Raw genomic sequence first — 25,601 nt, 5'->3', positions numbered from 1 at the left:
GAAGGCCATCAGAGGGATGCTGTGAAGAAGCTTGTGCTACTGATACCCCTGCTATGCCTGTTCTGTGGATCATTGATTGATTCATTCTCCAGGGGTATCAGTCCAACATCTTTCACCAGCACTACATTTACTTTAGAACTCAATGTAAAAACAAGCATGCTTGGGGAGGGGAGGTGGGGGGCGGGGGGCGTTGGTGGGTTAATATGGCTATGCCATACACAGAAAAGCAAGCTTTCCTATTTGAAAAAATAAGCAAAAATAAAAAGATGAAAATGACTAAATTGTTGTTGTTAATGGGTTCTGTTTCTAATGCTGTGTTGCCCCTGTTAATTGGTCTTGATGACTGTTATCTGCCCTTGCCTTCTGCCTGAGTTGCACAATTCCCATTTTGATCTATTATCTGGTCACAGAGGCTGCAGTAATAGGGAGCAGGGCTTCAGCGCAGCCCTCTGCTTTATAGCACTGGCCTTTGGTATGAAATAAAATAAGATGCCATGTAATGAATGTTCTGAAGCAGTGTTGTAATGTGGCTTAATATGGCTGTGAATAGATGTGTTGGTGTACAGCCGCCCTCATATGAGAGAGCTGGCTGGGCTCTAATTTACTGGTAGAGCAGACGGTTGCCTAGAGCAGCAATACTTTATGATTATGATTCTGCTCTCTCTCTCTCTCTCTCTCTCTCTCCAGTTTTACACTGGTCTAATGCCATTGATTTTAGTGAAGCCACTCCCGATTTAAATCAGTGTGAGGGCAGAATTGGGCCCAATGCTCCGTCTGAGACCCTGGTAGGACCATCTTCCACTATGAAATGTCTTAAGTTCATTTAAGGGCACATAAATATATACATATGTACATTGCTCTTTCCCTGTTTTGCTTGGATATTTTGGATCTTTCTGGTACATCTGACTGCAAGTAATTTCCAAGTGAGATCCAGAACTGATAAAGTGTGGCTCTGGTGACTTTTGAGTGGGGTAGCCTGCCTAAATCACTGCCACATTCTTCCCATAGTAGTCCTTTAAAATTAATAGCACATGCAGAGGAAAAACTAAACCCTTTGACGTCACTCTTGAAATGAGGAAACATAAACAGAGAAGGCTCCACTCCAGTGAGCTGACAGTGCTGAAGCCGATTGGTCTGCTTCTCCTTGCTTGTGGCAGTTGACAGCACCTCCCAGCCGTGCACGGCCTTCTGCTTGCTAACACAGTCAGTCAGACTGCAGCAAGCTCAGCTCTATCCCAGCCTTTGCCTGGGAGAAAAGTGCACTCTCTAGTAGAGAGTCGCTGATCCTTTTGGCTTCTTGGGTTTGTTTGGGTTTCCCCCACACACACACCTTTAGTTGCTGTTGTTACTTAATTATATCCCTAATCCTGGATGCAGTTGCTGGATTCTTCAGTACAAGTCTTCATGAACAAGCTGCACCGCTTAGAGATTTCACGGCATTCAAAGGTCACAGAACTGCCACTATGGTTAAATGTCTTGTTTAATGGTTGAGGTATGTACAGCAAATCTAAAAGAGGCAGCATGGTTTTTTTTTATTATTATTTTTTGTAAGGAGGAACTAAAATTGCAAAGTGGGGGAGGGAGATAATACTTTTATTTAGAGAAAATGATTTTTTTTTTATTAGTGATTGTTACTACAGCAACCGGCTTTTGAATTTCCTCCCTTTTTCTTCAAACCAGCGGGACGTTTTAACTTGTGTTAATTTAACCCTTTGAGGGCAAGAGAAAATGAAAGAGAGGTTCTGTCATTGTGGCACTTTATGACCCCTACTGAGGAAAGTGAGATTGTTTTTCCTGTATGCTGTCCTCAGTCCTACATTAAAATGGCATGAGCAAGACCTTGCAGTTGGTTCACTTTAGTTGGATAAGGGGGCTGAAAAGGAGGACTCAGTCCGTCCCTTGAGGGTGTTTTTGAGTTGGCTTGAGACGAGAGCGGGGGAGGGGGGGATTGGGGACAAATAAATGAAGCAGTGAAGTATATATTCTTTGGGAGTACATGTTCCACTTCATTTTATTACTACATGCTTTGGATGCTTTACTTGCTCTGGGTTTAAAAGTCACAAGTGGAAATGAAGCTCCTGCTTTAACTTATATGCAGAAATGGGGGCAGGGGAAATTGCTTGTGTTCTGTCATCGCCACTTTTCAGATCGCTGTTGCCAGCTAGCTAGAGAAGTGGAAATTTAATTAGAAACTGAACTAACGCAACCTGATGGCTATTTAATGACTTATAGGTTCAATTAATCTTTGGGCAGCCTGTGGTCAAACTTGAATGACTATTGCAGTATTACAGTGAACGGTATGTGCTGCAGGAAACGAGAGCAACAGCTAACATAAAACTAACATTGTTTTCAGGAGCGTGATTCTAGCATGCAAGAGGAGGAGTCACTTAACCAAGGAGCTCTTGTGTGTTTAAAAAAAAAAAAAAAATCCTGTCCAAACAGCCAATCTCTGTTGCTAATTAAATTAAAATGCAGAGTAAATCTATATTCTTTGGTCAGGTCATTGGTAGTAATCTTCAGGTTTTCTCAAGTTATGGAATGGAAGATCATATCAGTCTCTTTGACAATGTTACTGTGTATACAAAAGCTTTTTCTTAATTTCACAAAAAGTACATCTTTTACAATCCGGTCATATAACCAGAAACATCAGCTGAGGACTAGTAGCTCATATAGTGCACTTCAAAGGACTAAGAAAAAAATTAACTGTGCTAGTCTCAAATGCACCAGCTTAAGGACTGCAAAAATATTAGCTCTGAAATGCAGAGGATGTGCTATGTGCTGTGAATGGACAATTGCTATTCTGCAGTGCCTAGTGGGAAAACAAGGACTTTGTGTATTGCAAATGCATAACTGCAGCTCCTCCATTTCCTTTGCTGTATCTTCACTGATAGCTGCAGGAACAAAGAAGGCTGTCATTAATAAACTCTTTAATGCCACATCTCTTTTGAGATGCTGAAGCATCCTTTTTTCCATATCAACCAGCCACCAAAAGTCAAGTGTTACTAGATGAACTGTTACTCTTCCACCACCCCAAAGCTTCAGAAAGCCAAAGCACTATTTCTCCAGGCTAATATTGGGGGAGAGGGAGGCTAGCAAAGTGTAAAATGTGTAGTATAGAATTAAACTGGTTGGTTGAGAGAGAGAGGATGTGTGGGTGGAAGGGGAGAGTCTGAGAATTCTATAAGAAATAGAAAAGTCTCACCTGTCTAAACTACATGAAGAACCCTGGGTCCCCAGGAAGCCATATGCAATGCATCAGTTTGTAATAATTTTATAAATAGGGTAAATTACTTGCTGCTTTTTATAAGACTTTTCCAGCAGGTCTTAATTTTAGTTTATGAAGAAGTGTTAACTACCACAGCATTTTGTGGCACTGTACACGCAGTAGGGCTAATGACAAAGCAGGTAAAGTGCATTTCACGCAAACAGATGACAGTCTGTCACTGAACCTTGTTAATCAAGGCCTAGTTTGGTTAAGGTGCTTCCTCTGAGCATTCTGAATATAGCAGCAAAAACAAGATGAAGACTCAAAGCTAAACTTTCGCGTGACGTATAAAGCTGGCTGCCACGTGCAGGCACGTTGCCCCAGTGAATAAGTCCCAAGAAGGGAGTGAGCTCTAAAAAGTTTTAAGTCACGGGAAAGGCAATTAATTATTATGAGGTTGATTGAATAGGTTGGGCGAGATTAGCACTGGTGTGACTGCAGTGATTTCAGTAGAGTTGGGGCTGAGTACACCAGGACTGAATTTGATCCAATGTGTCAAAGATCAGAGCTACAATGTGAAATTTTGAATCCTGTAAACCTGGCATATAAAATATACTGCATGATGGCAACTGCTTCCTCCCCTAACACCCCCCAAACTTAGATGCCTTTCCCTTGTGAAGCACAGCCCTTGATTTGCCCTTACCATAGCTTTGGCTAGGTTATTGAAGCAGACTGACTTTCCAGTATCTTCATCTCAGTTATAAAATATAAAGGAGACATTTAACAGTGTGTGGTTCCCTTTCTCCACCCCTAGGTTCTTCTACTAATGTTTGAAAAATACTGTAAGAATAAACAATCTGCAAATCGATCTTTCCTGATATTTGAGTATAGTTATACTGTCATTTCGACTCTAACTTGGAAAACTCTCTCTGGACTCATAATTTCCTATACAGCTAGAATTGTACAACAGATGTACCAGATATTAACCACATCATTACTGTCAATGGGTCAAAACCTGAGACCTGCTTATAAGACTCATAAGATTGCCTTGTAAATGGGCTATGCACCTGGCCAGTAGATCCTGAGCATGGTTGTGCTCAGGGAAAAATGAGGGCTTGATGCTGAGCCACTTGGGGTTGATAGGCAGGGACCTCATGTAAATGAGGTCTCTGAGTAACTCACAGTGTATCCTGGTTCCTCTTTCTTCCCTTGTTGTTTCCATGGAAGTTTCTGCAGCCCTCCATATGATTGCCATCTGAGATGTGGGAGTTAGGGTCCTTGGTGTGTTTTAGAACAAAATGAGTCATTTTATGTGGGCATGATAAGATCTTTCTTTCCACTTTCCAATCCCCGGGGGGTGGGGTGGCGGATCACTGTCCCCCACACCGCAAGGCCAAGAGGGGTCTACCATAATAGACTATGGTCAAGCCAACTAGCTTCAGCCAACTCTCTGCTAGAGAACAGAATCGTAACCAAATCCTAGTGAGCCTAATCCTACCTATCACACCAGGAGACATACTAGAAAACTTTAGGTTCATAAAGGGCAATGATAAGAAACAAGGCTCATCCGTCTAGTGCTAAAGCTTTTGTTTTCCCTTTTTAATTCAGAGGTGACAAAGAATTTGATATGAAATATTTTAACCTATCTCCTCTAAGCATGCAAAAAGTGGATTCTGAAATACTATGTGTGTAGTTTTACTCTGCAAACTGTGCTTATAGGCTATCACTTCATTCTCCGGATTGGTGTCATAAGATCATAGAACCGTGTGATTCTGAAGGGACCACAAGCATCATCTAGTCTAATGCCCTGCCAAGATGCAGGATTCGTTGTGTCTAAACCATCCAAGACAGATGGCTATCCAGCCTCCTTTTGAAAACATCCAGTGAAGGAGCTTTCATGACCTCCCTAAGCAGTTTGTACTCCTATGAGGGGGTAAATGTTGAGCGTTATGCTCAGGGAATTAGATGAATTTGGTTCAGGGGTTGAATTTGGTCCACACTGTTGAAAATATGTCTGTTAGCATAATAATACATAGCTCAAATAACATGACTTTATTTGATAATTAATAGTGTAGAATCATCATGAGGACAAGCAACATGTTACAGATTTGTCAACCCTATGCAAGCTTAAAGCTTCACCATTCTGTAAAATTGCTTCTTAGCTTTAGAAATTTTATTCAGCTGATTCAAAGAAAAGTAAATTGGTAATTTAGATAGGATGTGATATTAATGATACTGAGCAGGGACGCAGTGCTTTTTATCCATAGATATTTCAAAGTGTTTCATGGAGTTGAGTAAGCATTTTACCCCCCATTTTATACATGGTAGAACTGAGAAATTGAGGCTCAAATTTTCAAAAGTGGCCTCAAACTTTTAGTGCCTGGTTGTTTGTATGTTTTTTTCTGTGCCTACCTTAAGATACTTTGTATCTAAGGGTGGACAGCCAAAAACTGAGGCACCAAAAGCTAGAGGCCATTTTTATTAGTTTGGCACTGAATATTTTGCCCCTTGTTCCACAGTGCATCAGTGGGAGATTAAAAAATAAAATTCAGGTCTCCTGACACAGTGCCCTAATTTATTATATGATATTTATGAACTTTTGATTCTATCTGAATTGTAAACAAGGCCAGTTTCCTTTGAACTGTTTTGTTCGGATGTCCTTTTTTTATGTCATGCTGTAAATTGTTTGGAACATTGTTCAATTTTATTTTGTCTTACGCTTTGTATTCCAGTAGCACCCAAAAGCCCAAATCAAAAAACATATTAAACTCCCCAAACCTATATTTTGTCTATCTCTTTCATGAAGCTGGGATTCAGCACGTGGATTGCTGGGGTTCAGAGTTCAGGGCCCGCAAGTGAGCAGCTGTTCTGTATTCTGAACGACTTATAGCTCATATACTGACATTGTGAAGTAAACACACAGAGCCAAATACAGACCTAGTGTAAGGGAGTGAATTCCATTGAAGTCAGGCTCATGTTGCAAAATGGTAGTTTGAAAAACCAGTGACAGTCCTCAAAACCCAGTGACCAAATGATCTGGTGGTGCTATTTCATGTACTATATAACATGAGAGATGCTGTCCTTAGACACTGAGGTTGAGAAATCCCCTATGAACAGAATATTTTTTCTCAGGATATGAATAATCTCTTCATGTCATGTTTTATTACATAGTCTTGAACTGATTATAATAAACTCGTCAAAGGAGTCAGCGCTCTGAGTCAGGTCTTATTCCATCCTTCCTCCCAGTGGGAGTTTTGCCTGAGTAAGGATTGATGAGGATGCAGGGCTTAGCTTGTTTACGTACAAAACAGGAGTGTACTTAGCACTACTGCAATATGGCATTCTGAACAGATAGGCTTGCAGGTGGGTGACATCCACTCAGATTAGACAACCAGGTTGCCTGGGCAGATAAACAAAGTGGATAGTCTCTCCTAATTAAGGGGGTATTGGGGGCTTTGTTGCTTGCACAGAGGTAAGTAAATTCACATTTCATGTACAGAAGAATCGTCGTCTTATCTGGCAAAAACTAGCAGATTATTTTCCCTTTCTTCTTTAAGTAGGTTCTTATGTTAGGAATAGGAAACCAATATTTAAAAGGAGAGAGCTAAGGTGCTATTGTCTATTTATTAGTAGATTTATATTAGTCACAAAAATATTCCTGGACACATAATATCCAAAATAACTTGGGCTGTCAATTAAATTGCAGTTAACTCATGCAATTAACTCAAAAAATTAATTGTGATTAATCACAGTTTTAATCGCACTGTTAAACAATAGAATACCAATTGAAATTTATTAAATATTTTTGGATTTTTTCTACATTTTCATATATATTGTATTCTGTGTTGTAATTGAAATCAAAGTGTTTATTTTTTATTACAAATATTTGCACTGTAAAAATGATAAAAGAAATAGTATTTTTCAATTTGCCTCATACAAGTACTGTAGGGCAAGCTTTGGCATAAAAGTGTAACTTACAAATGTAGATTTATTTTTTATTTTTTTGGTTACATAACTGCACTCAAAAACAAAACAGTTTAAAACTTCAGAGCCTACAAGTCCATTCAGTCCTACTTCTTGCTCAGCCAATCGCTAAGACAAATAAGTTTGTTTACATTTACAGGAGATAATGCCCACTTCTTTTTTACAATGTCACCAGAAAACGAGTCAGGGTGACCAGACAGCAAGTGTGAAAAATCGGGACGGGGGTGGGGGGTAATAGGAGCCTATATAAGAAAAAGACCCAAAAATCGGGACTGTTCCTATAAAATCGGGACATCTGGTCACCCTAAAATGAGTACAGGCGTTCGCATGGGACTTTTGTAGCCGGCATTGCAAGGTATTTACATACCAGATATGTTAAACATTCGTATGCCCCTTCATGCTTTGGCCACCATTCCAGAGGACATGCTTCCATGCTGATGACGCTCATTTAAAAAAAATGCGTTAATTAAATTTGTGACTGAACTCCTTGGGGGAGAATTGTATGTCGCCTGCTCTGTTTTACCCGCATTCTGCCATAAATTTCATGTTATAGCAGTCTCAGATGATGACTCAGCACATCATTCATTTTAAGAACACTTTCACTGCAGATTTGACAAAACTCAGAGAAGGTGCCAATGTGAGATTTCTAAAAATAGCTACAGCACTCACCCCAAGGTTTAAAAATCTGAAGTGTCTTCCAAAATCTGAGAGGGACAAGGTGTGGAACATGCTTTCAGAAGTCTTAAATGAGCAATACTCCGATGCAGACACTACATAACCCGAACCACCAAAAAAGAAAATCAACCTTCTGCTGGTGGCATCTGACTCAGGTTATGAAAATGAACATGCATTGGTCCGCACTGCTTTGGATCGTTATCGAGCAGAACCTGTCATCATCACGGACGCATGTCCTCTGGAATGGTGGATGAAGCATGAAGGGACATATGAATCTTTAGCGCATGTGGCTTATAAATACCTTGCGACATCAGCTGCAACAGTGCCATGCGAACACCTGTTCTCACTTTCAGGTGACATTGTAAATGAGAAGCAGACAGCATTATCTCCTGCAAATGTAAACAAACTTGTTTTCTGTGCAAATGGCTGAACAAGAAGTAGGACTGAGTGGACTTGCAGGCTAAAAGTTGTACATAGTTTCATTTTTGAATGTGGTTTTTTTTTTTTTTGTACATAATTCTACATCTGTAAGTTCAACTTTCATGATAAGAGATTGCACTACAGTACTTGTATTAGGTGAATTGAAAAATATTATTTCTTTTGTTTTTTACAGTGCAAATATTTGTAATCAAAAATAAAGTGAGCACTGTACACTTTGTATTCTGTGTTGTAATTGAAATCAATATATTTGAAAATGTGGAAAACATCTCAATATATTTAAATAAATGGTATTCTATTATTGTTTAACAGTGTGATTAATTGCGATTAATTTTTTAATCGCTTGACAGCCCTATTAATAACCAATTAATCAAACCTCACTCTGGTGTCTGTTAACCATCTTAGGTGAGACCAAGCAGAGAGTCTCCAGTAAAACTCAATGGATCAAAGCCAGTCCTTGAAGTCTCCATAGTGGTGTTCCTCTTGGAAGCATAAACACACTTTGAGGGAGGAGCCTCCCGCGGGGCATCTGTTAAGCATTTATACATCTGTCCAAGTTCTTGCCACTGCTCAGGGCTGAGTCCATGATTCCACCCCCCCTAGATTTCAGGGAGGAGATATTGCTGATAGCCATTGCCATCCTAAGGGGGGAGTGTAAGGCAGATTCCCTCTGGCTGAATGGCCAGCATCCCGGAGTACCTCATAGGAATGTACTCTTTTAAAGTATAATAAAGATTCCTTGGCTTTGGCTGCAGGACAGTTTGGGGACAACACTGGACCGCCGTATAATCACCATTGTTCCTTCTACCCCACCCCCAGGAATCACTCCCTTTTCTAAAAGAGGGGGGCCCTACTCTAGTATTTGTTACTTTCTTCATTCCACACACCCCTGCATGCAGCACATGTATAGGGGTTATTGAAATTTTTGGGTTTTCATTTTTTAAAAATTTCAAATAAGAGATTGCAAGGGCTTCATTAGTCTCTGCAGGCCTAACCCATTGAAAGAGGGATGGGATCCCAGAAGGTTGTTTGTGTGATGCTATTGGAAGCATATTTGCATGAGATCCCTACCCTCCCAAACACCTTACTCCCATGCAGAGGGTTTAGGTCTCCTGGCTTCATTACAGATCTAGATCCCAGGGAACAGGGTCCCCTCCCTATTTTCCACAGAGGAAGAGCTTCAGGATCTAGCAGAGAATCAGGAAGGAGCCACAGCTCCTCTGCATCTAGGAGACCGGCCCCTGCCATTGAATATCGGCACCATCTGATTGGCTGTTTTATGTTTTTCTTTTAATCTCCATAGTGCAAAGCCAGCTCTTGCACTCCACTCTAAATCTATGAGCTGGTCAGGCTGGAATGAAAGCATATTTAGTATGGGGGCAGCTCTGGGAGATGGGGGATTCTAAGGGTCCTGGACTGGTAGGGAGATGAGAAAGGGATCCATACCATCACCTTGGAGAGCAGAGCCAGTGCTAAGCATAAGCAGACTAAGCAATTGTTAGGGTCCTGAGCAACTCAAGGGGGTTCTTATTTGCTTATTATAAGAACTTGCCTGTTTTAGTTCTGAGGGGAGCAAAAATATTCCTGCATAGGCCCCCAATGAGCTAACACTGGCTCTCTTGGAGAGGGCCTATGTCTGCTCTGTGTTCTGTGAGTCACCTGACCTGCTCTTGGGTTTGTGATAATTGGTAAATAATAGGTGTTGAAAAGAGACTCTCATGCCCCATCCTGCTTCGTACCATGGCTCAAGCCTTGACTCAGTATAATTCATTCATAGTCATTTCTGTTTCACTCATTGCTATAATATCTGAGCTTCTATTAATAATAGTGGTCAAGTGGTGACAGAACCTCTACCATACATTTAAATAATCTGATAGCTTCTAGTTCTTGCTATATGGTAATCTGATGTCTATATGAAAGCCAATGAAACTTCCCCTCAAATAGTGACTGAAGCGGATTGAATAAGGTGAGAGAGCTGGCAAGGCATCAGCCAAAGAGAAGTGGGGAGCTATGGTGAGGGAGCATTGTTTACCCAAGCCATGGAGGGGGAGCGGTGATTAAAATTTTTCTCATCCCTCATTATCTTCGTCTGAGTAATCACAGTGCTTTTAAAATGGTCATTTAAAACTGGATTAGACAAAGTAGATGAAAATATACTGCAGTTGTGTACTGAAAGAGGGAGGGGTTCTATGACTTAATGTCTTTTTCCATTGCTGAATTATAAGATTCCATGATTTAAAAAAAAAAAAAAAATTCTAACTGTCCATTATAAATGCTTGGAAACATGAAACTGAAATGTATTTCTTTACCAAACATTTTCCTCGTGTGCACAGTTGCTTTGTTACTATAGAGCTGCTGATCTGTTTTGTAAAGAAGAGAACTGAAGCATTTAAAAGAATAATTAAACATTAAGAATCACACTGGTCCAGATTCTCCGAAGGTGTAATGGGTATGGTTCTGTGACACTTTTGGGTGCAACCCAGACCAGTAAGGGGTTGGGTCACAACCTGCCCTGCAACTCTGGGTACCTTGAATGCTCTGCTGCTGTGACTCACAGCCCTGACACAAACAGCCAGCTGACAAGCATGCAGGTCACATGCTGGCTTCCACTGTCCAGCTACTTTTTACAGGGTGACCCTAATACCCTCCAGTCCCAATTTTTCCCCCGACTGTCTCTCTGCAATGACCAGGCCTCTCACTGAGCACTTACAGAAGTCACTAAGTTTGTTGCTCCTTTAAAGAGACATTACACTGCACTCATTAATAGAACTAGGCTTTGACAAACACTCTTATTTCAATCCGTGCATTGAACTGGTTTATAGTAAAAGTAAAACCAGTTTATTTAACAAAAGGACATAGGAGTAAGTGATACCAAGTATAAGGAATAAAGATAGAAAAGGTTACAAGCAAACAAAAGTAAAAATACACTTCTGAGACTAAAACTTAATTTCAGCCAGTTACAATCTTTGCCTAAGCAGATTTCTCATCTAAACACAGTTTCCAGAGACTTCAAGTTAGCAGGCTGATAATAGCCCACCTTAACTAATTATCCTCGTTATAGTCAGTATGGCAACACCCATTTTTTCATTTCCTCTGTGTATATATATCTTCCTACTATATTTTCCACTGCATGCATCCGATGAAATGGGTTTTAGCCCATGAAAGCTTATGCTCAAATAAACTTTTTAGTCTCTAAGGTGCCATAAGTACTCCTCGTTCTTCTTGCTGATACAGACTAACATGGCTGCTACTCTGAAACCTGTAACCTTTAACAGTGTCTGTTTCATACAGTATTTTCAACAACTTCATCAGTGTTGCTGTACCATCTGGCTTCTTGATGGCTCCACGGAATCTGTGACACACTCCTATCTCTTCCCCCACTCTTTAAACATCCCCTTCACTCCCACGCAAAGAAAACGGTTGTCACCAGAATATGTTATTTCATATGGTATTTATTGTGAAGCTGTGATTTTCAGTAATATAGCCCCAGATGTGCTAGCTTCTGCAAAAACATTCTGTGCACTTTTGGTAAAGGAAGCTGATTCTTTTCTTTTCTTTTCTTTTCCATAATGTTAACAGTTCTACCGATGTAGCTGTTTTATGCTTAAAAAGCTAATGGATGAAAGGAAAATGGTCACCTTGTTTAGGCCCTGTAATAAATGAAAGGGGTGGGGGAGCCCCCGTTTATGAACACCCAGCCAGCCAGTTAGCACCCTTGGTGTCTGTTCTCTGCTGGGCTACCCCCTCCCCCGCTTCATTTATTACAGGCCCAAAAATGTTCTGGACCCTAAAGGAGAATCCTGTTAATAGAATGCTATAGTCATATTCTATCTCAGATATCTACCTTCTTTAATGGGAAGATACAGGAAATCCAGTGCATCAGACAATTACACATAAAGGTGTGACATAGTGTATACATATAGTACATTATGTGTTAATTGTATATTGCTCAGGATTTAATCTATATATTAATATCAGAGCTGATAGTACTGCCTATAGTTTAGGCATTTCCTAACTTTCGACTGATTGACTTAGCAGCCTTAACGTTCTTTTAACATTTTCTTGGATGTAATATATAGCATATACACACACGGTACATTATAGCATGTTGCATTTGCCTTACTGTACGTCCTTTTAAAGAAGGTATATTTTGAAGTTTTCATAGGTTAACAGTTATCAGTCTAGACCTTTTAAAGGTGTGATACTAATCTATTAACTGTGAAGTTAGGACAATCAGCCAGATTTTGCTATCATTTACACTAGTGTAATCTAGAGTAAATCCATTGAAGATTTTAAATCAAGTTATTCTGGATTTTTATTGATGTGATTCACAAGAGAATCTGGCCCATTGTATAGCTTAGCTCCATCTTTTTTTGTTTTTAAACTTTCATGGACAGATTTTTTAAAAAGCTCAGCAGCACCTTACAGCTCCCTGGTAGGCACCTGAATTCGTGACCAGGCTTTCAAAAGAGATGAACTGTACTGTAGGCACTTGTATGGAGAGAGTGATTTTCAAAACGGCTCAGCCCCCAACAGATCTCATTGTGCTCATGGGAGCTGCTGGGTGCAGAACACTTTTGACAATCTGGCCACTTCATCTGTGCGCCTAAAGAGGGAGCTGAGCTCTTTTGAAAATCTGGCCCCAATTGTGAATGCTGAAAATCGGGCCTTGAAAGTTTCATCTGAAAATTTGAAAATTTAGTATAGATCTTTGCTTCTGCAGAGCCTGAACTGGAGGATTATGTAGGTTTCATTGGTCTCTTATGCCACTATACACTGTGGTTTAGAAGAGAGCTCCCAACTCCTCTCTTACTGAACAGTACTTAGTTTTTTTTCTTGAAAATAAATGAAAATATAAATAAAGGTCAAAGTTTTATTTTTAATAACTTACAGTTCTACAATGGATTTCTTTTTTTACGCATAGATATTCCTTTTGAGAAATTCTGACTCTAGCTTGCTTTTACCAGCTTGTTTCTTTGAGTTCAGATTTCTTTGCAGTGGTTGCAGTTTTGTCATCTCTGAGGGAAACCACTGTTTTAAAAAAGGCTTTATCACCAACCAAAGGTGGACTCTTTCTCCTCTCACCCTTTCCCCCAAAACCTAGCCTTTAAAGGCTTGTCCACACCAGGAAATAGGCAGGATAGGGGAGCTCTTCCTTTTTTAAAGCATGATAGTTAGGATATTTTTAAATTCTAGCATAGATGGGGCAAATTGTAGTTTTAACACATCAGCTGGTCGAGGTGAGCTCTAGTGAGGAACCTATAATTCACCTTGACCAGTTAGTGTGTTAAAACTACAACTTGCCTTGTCTATACTGGGATTTTAAAATATACTATCACTTGTTAGCTAACATATATTTTTAAAGAAAATCTTTTCTCATAATAATAATAATAATAATAGTAATAGTTAGCAAAGCTATCAAATTTCCTAACACAGTGGAGCATAAATGATCAATTTAGTGTCACTCCTCTGTGAGCATTATGATTACGTTGTGATAAAGGATGAAAAATAATTCACAACAAAACAAAATAAACCAACCCAAAATAACAACTTATTGTACTTTTAACATATAAGAAACAGCTAGCAGAGAAACCAATGAAAAACCCCAAATTACTACCTCACTATTCTGTAATTGTCATCTCTTGATAGTGCTTTGACAATTGACTCTCTTCACCTCAGGCTCTGTGGGAAACCTTCAGAAGTGTTTGAGCTACTGAAATCTTGCAGACATCTTTTAAACGATTGTATTTAAACATGAATTTCTCCTTTCTGACTCTACCTTCCCCCTGCCCACCTTTTTTTTCTGGCTAGAACACTTGTCTAAAAATTACCTTTTCACCACACTGATTTATAGGTTTTGGCATGGGAACTAATGCTGTTTCTCATAGCAGTAGACAGAAAATTAGTTGCAATGTGATGTTAACAACTTTCTTCATTACCTAAATTGTTTTACACTTTATTAAGTTCAACACAAGCAGGTCTAATGCCTTTGAACAAAATATGCAGCTCTTGTTTGTGTTGCAAACATACCAAGTGGCAGTTAATTTCAAAAACACCATTATGACCAAGGCTCTGTGGCAAACTGGACCTGACTTCTGTGGAGAAGTTTCTGATTCTGTGCTACTCTGATAGAGCAGACTGAAAATTCTGTGACAGCTTCATTGAAATTTTTTAAATGGAGGCTCTTAATAAATCAAATGTGACTGTCGCAATCAGCACAGTCTCTCTTGTGGTGTTTATTTTGACATTAAAAATCAATATATTTTATGCTGTCCCCCTGCCCCCAGTGTGCCCCAGATTTTTGTACTGACAACAAGTGACTGGATTGTTGACATTGATGAAGGAAGCTGGCACTTTTGATAGTTGGGTAGGAGATAGTTTGGGTTTTTGACAACAGAGGAGTTATGGGAAACAGTTTGGGAATGTGGCAGGATCCCATCCACTAGTTGTTTCTGCTAAAATCATCAGCAGTGATATAGTTAACAATATTGCCATTTAAAATGTCTCCATTAGGTTTCAGAGTAAACAACTCAGTGAGTGTGCAAGTGGCTTGTTAGAGTGGAGCTCTTCCTCCTTTTTCTGCTTCTTCCTCATAAATTCCTCCCAATTACCCATTAGCCCCTCTGGATTAGAAACTGGAGTTTTATCCTATTAGAAAGTCAGTCATTTAAAAGGGGCACAACGTTTATTTCTAGCCCAGCTAGATATATGAAGTCATAGCTCTTTAATATTGTGACATTAATAACTATGATTAAGGAATTATAGGACATTTTTGGAGCTTTCTAAAATGTAAGAGTTATTTCCTTTCTCTCAGAATCCTGGGCAGTGGAAATCATTGTTCTAAGGGAGTCTGGCTTCAAAGGTGGAGGGATATGAAAAAGATGTTTAGAACTTAAAAATAAGAACACTTTCCAAAATAGTCTTTCTGTAAAATATATGTCACATGAATAGACTTTAGGGTAGTGTAATATGGTTTTATTGGTACTTGTGAAAGATGGCCTGCATAATGCAGCCATGACCTTTTAAAACCCTTACACACTTTTTAAAAATCCAAACCATCATAGTTTTTAATCCACAATAATGTGTTTTATGTGTATATACACACAATACAATATACAGTATGTATTTCTATACAACAATTCTCTACAGAGGAGCAGCCATCTCTGGTATGGAACACAGCAGCTACTTAACAACATACACCACCACCACCACACAATTCAGATCAGGAAGTGACTACTGTGTCCAGAAGAATATTTTAAAAGGCTATAAAATATCTAGTTGGTCTGAAATTCAGTCAGTGGGGAGAAGGTCAGGGCTGCCCAGAGGATTCAGGGGGCCTGGGGCAAAGCAATTTTGGGGGCCCCTTCCATACAAAAAAGTTGCAATACTATAGAATACTATATTCTCGTGGGGGCCTGGGGAAAATTGCCCCACTTGCCCCCCCCCCCCCCCCCCGGGCAGCCCTGGAGAAGGTTGATTTAAAAAAAACCAAACTTAACAATAATTATTTTTGGTGATAGGTGTATAGAAATAGAAATGTCTGGCTCCCAGTGTTGAATTGTACTACTTCAGCTCTTATTTTTCTTCACATGATATTTTGAAGGCTTTTGGTTCTTTCAAGGACGAAGACCAACATTTTCAAAAGGGTCCACTCATTTTGGGTTCCTCTGTTTTTTGGAGCTCAATCTGAGTCAATTTAGGCTTGACTTTTCAGAGTACCAGCATCTCCCACTGTTTTCCACTGGAGTTGTGGGATACTCACAATTTTTTGAAAATGAGATCTTGAATGTATAAAATTGGCCAACAAAGAACAGAGGCACCCAAAATTCTTGACTTTTTTTTTTAAATTGCCTTAAATTTTTGTTGTTCTTTAATAGAAAAAGACAAATTGTTTCATTTTATATGATAACAAAATCTAGTAGCTATTTCCCACTGCACTAGGAGATGTAGTCTTCTGCCAATCTTCTGCTCAGCTTTGGAAGGACTGGCAGAAACATCAAGAGGTAACCACTCTGCATGCAGCATTGTTATGTACCATAAAACCGTCTGCTAAAGGCCAGGATCCTATTAATTTTTCTCAGGTTATCAGGCTCGTCTCAAAACCATGTTTTCTCTCCTCCTCTTCAGGCTGCCAGATTGTGTTCAGAGAAGCTGCTGGGCTTTTCTAACAGCTGCCAGTTTTTCGTTTATTGGCTTTGTTTGTTTGTTTGTTTCTTCCTCCTCTAAATCAGAATGCCTACAAAAAATATAAGTTGGTATACTTCATAGTTAAGCCTCAGACTTCCCAGCAGCTGTCCTAGACAGCACATGCATATATGACTCACTGCAAAAGCCAGCTGCTCTTTTGCCAGCCTGACACAATACTAGCTGTACTACAGGAGATTAATGATAGACACCAGTATTGATCAAAAATGTGATCAACTGACTTGCAAGGTATTTACCCTAGAAACTGACAATGTGAATTCTAAAAGATGTGGGGAGAAAACGAAATTTAAGAAGAATGGACTGGAACAACATTAAGGGCCTATTTTAATGGCTAACACATACATGAGACAATAAATTGCTGCATAATAATAATAATCAGCATTTTGCGCTTGATGTACTCAGAGTACTTTACAAATGTATTGCATCACACTTTAGAGATGGGGAAATAAGTACAAAAAGGGTAAGTAGCTTCCCCAAGGTATCAGTGCCAGGTCTGGGATCCAGAACCATGTCTCAGTCCATTGGACCAGTCTGCCCCCTGAAGATGGTGAAAAATTGAGTAAAGAGTCAGGAGCTATTCAGCTTCAGGCTTCTGGAGGGAGATAGAGGGGACAGAGCCAACTCTGATACTTTCTTTGACAAGCGTATACCAGAACTATTGACACTAAATGGGAACGATTAACACAGTTTATGTGGAGAGCACAATGGGAAGTAGAAACCACAATGAAAGGCATTTAAAGGGAACTATACTGTAAGAATTTCTGTCATCAGAGATAAAGAAAAAATTGTACTGGTAACTAATTAGGAAAAATAGAGACGTATTCTTCAAAGGAAAGAAAATATATAATCTTCCAAACCTGGGACACTTCAACTACACCAGTCTTCCTAATCGTTTAAAAGAGCATTACAGGAGGCAGCTTTACTATCCTCAGACACAGCATAGGTCAGACATGAGAAGAAAGTTTGTTTGCTCTGGCATCATGAATCAGCAAGAACATTTTTGGAGGGGTTTGACAACCCAATGGAAGAGCAAGAAGTGCAAGCAGAGGTGGTCTCAGAGATTTTGGGAACGAAATCAGACTCAGGCTCATATCAAGTGAAACTATAAATGGGGGCGGGGGGAATTGTATTGAGTTAAAAGATCGTTTGAGGCTATTGCTCCATTGACTTCATAGCAGGGGTTGTGAGCAGGGCCGGCTCTAGTTTTTTTGCCGCCCCAAGCAATCAAAACAAAATAAAACAAAAAACCCACTGAGAGCGCAACTGCCAAAGAAAAAAAAAAAAAAACCCACTGAGAGCGCCTGGAATGTTGCCCCTGAAATTATGCCGCCCCAAGCACGTGCTTGGTTTGCTGGTGCCTAGAGCCAGTCCTGGTTGTGAGAGCTTTAAACTACTGTAACCTCCCTCAGGGAATTTTTTTCCACCACTCAAGGCCCTGTGCTGTGATATGTGTTGTCAGAAGCAAGGACTGAATCAAGCCCTGAACCAATATTACCTATAAAAATGATTTTACATAATATATGTATATGAGAGAGAGAGAGAGAGAAGTGATATAGAATTTGTGTCAAATTAACGGAAGATCTAAACATGCTTAATTAGCATGTCTCCCTCAGCAATTCAAACTATCACAAGTACATCAAAGTTGTCCTCTGCTCTGTACATTGTGCTCTCTATATTGTGTCAGGTGCAATGTCTCAAGTAGCTCAATGGCCTGGGAGCAGCATATCTAAAAGACCATCTAAAACTTTCAGATTAAGAGTGTGACTGACAACTTCTCTACTTACGCACAATGGAACTCTCTACAGTAAGAGTAAAGCTCATCTGTGTAGGAGACAGAGCTTTCTCTGGGCCCAGTCCCAGACTGTGGCATGAACTCCCCCAGGAACTAGGGATGTTTACACACCTCACCAGCTTCTGCTGTAGGTGCAGGAGGCACTTCTTCAACTCTACTTTCTCTAATATAAACCCATAGGAGAGTATACATTTAAAATTAAAATATCAAAAAAACAAAACGCTACGCTGCACACTCAATTCTTCCCGCCGGTGAATAAAAGAAAAAAACGAACCCCACACAACAGATGTTACAGCCATGTTGTTTGGTGCACTACTGGAAGCATCTCAGATACCATGGCAGTGAGGGTGGTGGAAGAACATGAATAGAATAAATGGAGGCTGGTGGCAACTGAAACTGAACTGGTAAAACTGGGTCCTCAAAATGTGCCCAGAGCCAGTTTAGAGCAGTGAGTAAAGACCATATTATATCTATCTCAAATCAGTGTAGGTGATGTCTACCCATAGAAGCCCCAACTACACTTCAGTGTCTGAATCATTGATATATATTCCAGTTTTGTGAATTATTGATGCAACTTTTCTTGCTACATGTAATAAAAAATCACTGTAATGATAAGTACAAATAATCTATTGTGCTGTAGCAGTAATACTTCCATACATTTTCACCAAATATTTCCTGTGGATAATAGATGTTATAAATACTTTGCATAATAGATATAGAAATTTAGCTACATACTTACTTATGTGTCCAGAACCTTATACATAGGAACAGTTCAATGATGAGCAAGTTCAGATGTCTCTGTAGTCCTCAAAGATAACAGCTTATAAGAAATCAATAACTGTGACTGAGTACAAAAAGATCATCCATGTAGCTAGCATCTCTGTAACTTCTATGGATGATAAAATTCTGGGAATTAACTCATTTCACTACTGAATTTCCAATTTCAAGAACCAAGCTATCCTACAGATTGACTTTTTGGGGGGCCTATCTTTTTCTTGCTCTCTTCTACTGGTATCTTGCATTTTGATATGCCCCCACAGATCAGTCTTGCAACGTTTAAAACATAGTCCGCTCCCCTTGCAAGAGCAAGTCTTGGCAAAAGTATGCCACCTTCAGGAATTAAGCATCACTGAGCCAGTTCAGGCCTCTCTCTAGAGCATCAACATCATAATGACGCTGAAGTAATCAGGGGAAATTTTAAGTATGCATTTGTCTATCAGCAGCTGAAGCATTTGTACCAAATAAATAGCTTGTATCTACTGCTAGAGAATTTCCTTTGCAATTGTCAGGGTAGGTGGAAGCTGGATCTCACCTAGGAATACACATACCCCTAACTAAACCTAGCTGCAGTCTTCCTACATTCATGCTAAATCTTCAGATGGCGGCTTTCACTTTAAGTGTTTGCCCTTTTGCCTCATCTCTGCTCCGAGTTATTTTCAGCAAGTTCTATTCACTGTGTTGGCAGGCATCCCAGGGAAGTTGGTGTGTCTCAGTGACATTTGGTCCATGGAAATGTCAGAGTAAGTAATGAGAAATGATTGCTTCAGGTCTTATATCACATTCGGCAGCACCAAACTACCTTGAAAGTATCCAAATACCAAGGTGAGGTCAGCAAAATCAAATTTGTGGGCTTAGACTAGAGGGTCTGCTTTGGATCTCCAGCCCCTGCAATGTCCATCCCATCCTTCATTTTCCTCACATCTCAGTTCATCCTGACACCTCATGGGCATGTGAAATACTACCTTTGTGTTATACCAGCATATGCCACCATTACTTGCATGCTGAGGGCACTCTTGAAGAAAGATGCAGCTTCAAATTGGATACCTCAATGCCAAGAAGTGATCCACTCCCCCATATTGGTTCTTGCATGCGTGCTGGTCTACATTTTCCATGTTCTCCCCATCCTGAGTGTTTTGATGAACCTGTAATCACCCTGGAAGATATTCTCTATGTCTATACTGGCTGCGGAAAAAACAGTAGCCTTTGCATAATGAGGTTTGATATCCTTGGAGCAGAAGTATTTTGTCAGGAAGCAAGAGGCATTTATTCACACATCTGTGGGCTGCTGAAACATGTCTGCCACTATGCTAACTTATTTACTTTCCACACTTTTATACTGGTAGCTAAGCTCTAATCACAGCCATCTGAGCCACTATCCGTTTCATATAGCGTTTACACTGTGTAGAATAACAGAGTGTCTGCCCTCTGATCCAAGCAAACTTGCTGATAGATTTTTCTAATGGTTATCTTTTAGAGACCCTTGCAGTTGAATATTTCCAAAGACCTATATCAGGCATCCTTTATGATCCCTGGGAACCCATGTCTCTACTGTCTATGTCATTGGTCCTCCTTTTATACCAGGTTGTACCATTATTGGGAAGGGCCCTTTTTTTAACTTCACTGACTGAGTTTTGCCAAACTACAGAGTTTGGGGTTGGGTCTGTATTAGTAAATTAGAGTGGACAGTTGCAGCCCTTGTCTGCTGCGTATTTGGAAGATTAGCATTTGCTAAAAACGAGGAAGCAGGAAGGAGCTGATAAATCAAGTACCAGTGGCAACTATTGAAAAAGTTAAAAAGTAAAGATGTGAGGCCAGATTTCGATCTCATGTAATCTTGGTGCAAGCATGGAAGAATTTGGCTAGTTAATCTCAGGGTCTGTCTAATTAACCATAATACCACACACTACTCTGTACTTGGTTCAGCACAATCTTCTTCCTCTTTGTTTTAAATTAAAAAGTTTTCTTACTTAATTTTAATAGATGGATAGATTTAATTTAAATGTAATAGATTATGAAAATGTGTACCAACTACAGAATGGAAAACATGACTGATCAGAATTTTTTTTAAAGCAACCTGTTTGAGCCTGCAAAGACATTGTAGTATCTCTCTATCATGTCTCCATGGAAGGCCAGAAACCAGATCTGTCCCCTAAAGAAGGGAGCTTTACAAGGTTTTTAAAAACATCTGGAAAAAGAGGAGTGATTTACTGCAAAGTGGTAAAAATACTATAATTTTGAAGAATCACATTCATGTCAAGACTCCATGATTAGGTGGCCTAGCCATTCATAACGTCTCAAAAAATCTTTTTATTAACTTTCTAAAAGGGTTTATTACCTACAGTAGAGAAGTAATTTAGAATACAAATGGGAATTATTCATGTGAATGAAATCAGCAGAATCCTTGTAATAGCTAGTATCACTAGACAGCAATTCAATAATACAATAAAAAAATCACTGATGTATTACAGCATTTTCCAGTGCAGCTTTTAGGAAGCTGAAAGGTAACGACTTTCAAGTTTTGATTTAATGAATAGAATATGAAAATTTTAGCAAATCAACTGCTTTCCCATTGTGTTGGTGCATTTGGATTTTACTTATACGTTATGATCATGTCAGATTAGCAGCTCCCACTTTAAATTAGTGAATTTTGTTTCTGCTAATTCAATACAAATGTCAGGTGGGCAAATGTCACCTTTGTAAGCAGCTTGCTAACGGAGTGAGACTGTTTTTTAATCCCACGCTGCTTCTCTCTGTGGTATTTGAGTTCTGTTTAGAGCACTTTGATCTGCCCTTCCTTCATGATCTTGTAATGTCAGGAAAATGTGTCCATCCTTCTGTGAATTAACTATTAGAATTAATTCTGTGGTCCTGTGGCTGAAGCATGGTCCTAACAACTCACACTGAAGGATATAAATTCTGAGTATTATTATTTCTCAGGTATTAAAATACATTCTTGATTTGTATTGGTTTAGGGGCTGGGTGGGTAGTACATTTGCAATATGTGCAGAAGGTAAGAATACTAAGTCATGTTTGAGGGTGTAAGTTGGTTTTCTATAAGGTCAAGAAGAAATTCCCCAGCACTGGCACTAACACCCCCATGTATGGCACAAATAGGTAAGTACATACATGGGGGCTTTTCACCTGCATGTGAATCATCCAGTATTGTCCATTGCAGGCACTAAGACTTGATGGATCTCTAATTTGGTATGGCTTTTCTTGTAAGCTAAAGTTTCTTCTTTTTAACACTGCTTACATCAATCTATTCCTGGGGCAATATTTGTCAAATAAACCAGTTCTACTCCTAATTTATTTGGTAAAAATCAAATGGCATAAGTCATGTAGTCAGCTAGTTTGTAGACCAATGGTCTGATCTGTTGTGACAAATCATATTTTCCTATGAACGATCTTTGTGATCAACTCTAAACTGTTTTAGGGTTTCATAACAAGTGCTAGCTTTCCTTAATAAAACAAAATTAAAAGTGGTCCTGTATAAAAGACAAGGAACATTTCATGCAGCTAAAAATAATTGTTTATTTTCCTGTGGTCTTACTCTTCTTATAACTACACCTCTACCCTGATATAACGCGACCCGATATAACACGAATTTGGATATAACACAGTAAAGCAGCGCTCCAGGGGGGTGGGGCTGTGCGCTCCAGCGGATCAAAGCAAGTTCGATATAACGCGTTTCACCTATAACATGGTAAGATTTTTTGGCTCCCGAGGACAGCGTTATATCGGGGTATATATTTATATAGTTGTGGTATATATATAGGTATATTTATCTAGTTGTGTTTCCGTAGCACCTACCTGTCCCACCCTGGCGCAGGGCCCATTATGCTAGGTGCTGTACAAACGTAGAGGAAGATATGGTTCCTGGTCATTCAGTTTGAAACAACAAGTTAGTGTGGCAAACAAAAGTGTGTGTGTGTGTGCGCACACGCGCACACACGAGGGGAGACAAGGGTGATGAAAACAAGATCACATGGTCAAGATCACACTGGTTAGCCATTGCACAAGTTGGTGGTCCCACATTATCTTAAGTTAAGCATAATCAGTTAATTTGGAAAGAACTTATTTAATTACACAGTGTCACGCAGCCTACCCATGAGTGGTTTAAAAATGTTCTTTGTACTCACTTCAAAGAAAAAAGAAGGCTGAAAAATATCACTTCTTTTTGAGGTGATGACATTCTGCCCTGTCCCTCCATTAAGAGTAGCTCTTTGCAGCACTCACTCACACTCTGTGGTAGGTTGTGTGGTGAAGCCATCTTTGAGTCTTCCTTTGGTTTAATTTCATACAGTGTGCACAGACCTTTTTAATGGGGAATTTGTTAAGGCTAATTCTTAATGACAACAGTTTCACTGAGAACGTTAAAAGACTAGTAGTTTATTTGCAATCCAAACTATGAATTGTAGTTACTGTACATGTAGTGTTGGTGGACTACCAAGCCTTGCAGAAAGGATATGGCTGCCAGCAGGCATCAGTTTTAACAGTAAGAGCCAATAGCATCATGTAGGGAGGGAATATGAAGAATTTTTCCTTATTAAAATCTTTGCAATAGGAGAGAATGACCAAATTGATTACTGACCAATGGTGCCACGTAAATGCAGAAATTCATAGCCCTGGTGCCCAGGAAAGCAAGGCAGATCATTTAAGGCTTGCTCATGTTATTTAAAGATATGTGGTGTGTAATTGCCTTTGCTAGTTGGATCAAATTCTGCACCAATGGCAAAGGCTTGTTATGTGTCTTATCTACTAATTTTGTTAGGGCCGAAGGGAACCAGCACAATAAATGCTACAATTCGGGAGCATGAAATGTTGCAAACCTAGCAGTGTAGAACAAGGCCGCCCGGGGGGGCAAATGGGGCAATTTTCCCCAGGCCCCGCAGGGGCCCCCACGAGAATATAGTATTCTATAGTATTGCAACTTTTTTGTATGGAAAGGGCCCCCGAAATTGCTTTGCCCCAGGCCCCCTGAATCCTCTGGGCAGCCCTGGTGTAGAAGCTCCTTTCATTATAAAGTTCTAAACCTTTCTATTTAAGGTAATTTTTAGGGGTGTGTGTGTGTGTGTGTGTGTGTGCGCGCGTCCAAAGGTTGCTAGCTTGTCCGTCTTCCAAAGACAGTGAAATCCACAGGGAGGCCCCACAGTGAGCTACATATCATTTACTTTTATTACTGTAATTTTTGGAACATGTATGCTGCCTCCATTTGCTGGATCTAGTCACATCAGAGCATATCTTTGAACCTTTTGATTAATAGCCTGTATTAGAGGCAAGGAGCTGTATAAAAGAGAGATGGAGGGACATAAACTGCGTGGGCTCTGCTCTAATGCCATTGTGCTGCAATTTGTTTTTATAACTAATAACTTTTAATTCAGAGAGTCCCAGCCCAGAAGACCTCCAGGAGCCTTAACCAAAACAAACTAAAAACAAGGTTTACCATAAATGAGGCAAAAGGCCCAAATAAATCTCAGTTTGTGAAGGAAGCCTGGAAAAAGCCAATATCCCATTTCCTCTCAGTAAATAAAATGGGAAGCTCATTTGTTTGCTATAATGTTTCTAATTTTCTATCAACATTCTACATGAATGATATGAAGATGAGGATCAGCTAAAAGAAACTAGCTTGAGACATGTCAAGTTGTGGAGCACTAACTTTTGGGCCTCATGACTTTCCTATTTATAAGCGGGGAGGGAAGAGACATTTCAGCCATAAAGACTTACCATGTGTTTCTGTGAATGTTAAGAACTCAATACTTTGCAATACATGCTGGGTCCAAGGTTACTGGGAGTCTTTAATTAATACACCCAGGGTGAAACCCTGGACCCACTGAAGTCAATTGGCAAAACTCCCATTGACTTCAGTAGAGCCGGGATTTTATCCTAAAGCTCAGGAGCTAGTGAAATTGTTGAACACAGCCAATTTCGCTGGTGGTCTACACTGGACTCCCAAAGTGTCCTGGCGAAGCATGCACTGGCTGTCATGTGAAACCTTTCATGAAAAAGTCTCAATCTGCAAAAAGGAAGGGACCTTTAAAGGAGATTATTGTGCACATCCCTGCATACTTTGTAACATGCAGTTCTATTTGGTACATATTGAAATGTGGGGCTCCATATTGATTTTCTCAATGTCTCCATTTGTCTAGTTCAAAATTAAAAAGATTTTCTATCTGACAGCTCTGCAATAAGTATATAGCTTTTTTCCTCTCTGGGCTAAGGACTAGGTTGACAACCCTTACTCACCTTGGTGAGCACTACTCACCTGAGTAGATGCAATGACTTCAGTAAGACTACTCAGGTAGGAACCTCTCACCATTGTGAATAAGCAGTTCAACAATCTGGGTCTGTATTGGGCACAATATTCCAAAAAACCTTGCACCAATGATCAGGATGTCTCATTTTGGCATGTTCTATTATGGTAGACTCTATATTGGTAGTACAGTAAGCTAAAAATACAACTTCATGGAAGCATCTCAGAGAAACCACATATCCATGTCATAAATTGACTGCTTAACTCACATC

General features: G+C 39.7%; 1 protein-coding gene across 1 annotated transcript in view; it reads left to right on the top strand.

The window, feature by feature from the left end:
* Nucleotides 1-1,191: 1,191 nt before the first annotated feature.
* The window catches only part of PDE7B (phosphodiesterase 7B), a 271,346-nt gene continuing 246,936 nt past the window's right edge, over nt 1,192-25,601 (top strand). The window contains exon 1 of the mRNA XM_024208010.3: nt 1,192-1,492. Within this exon, the coding sequence (XP_024063778.1) occupies nt 1,472-1,492 (21 nt within the window). The 5' untranslated portion in view covers nt 1,192-1,471. The remainder of the gene's footprint in view (nt 1,493-25,601) is intronic.

This window comes from Terrapene carolina, unplaced genomic scaffold (assembly GCF_002925995.2).
Source record: "Terrapene carolina triunguis isolate 2854851 unplaced genomic scaffold, T_m_triunguis-2.0 Scaffold85, whole genome shotgun sequence".
In the NCBI taxonomy this organism is placed as follows: domain Eukaryota; kingdom Metazoa; phylum Chordata; order Testudines; family Emydidae; genus Terrapene; species Terrapene triunguis.
Note: the sequence above shows the minus strand (reverse complement) of the source record. Positions and strands in the feature narration are given on the sequence as shown.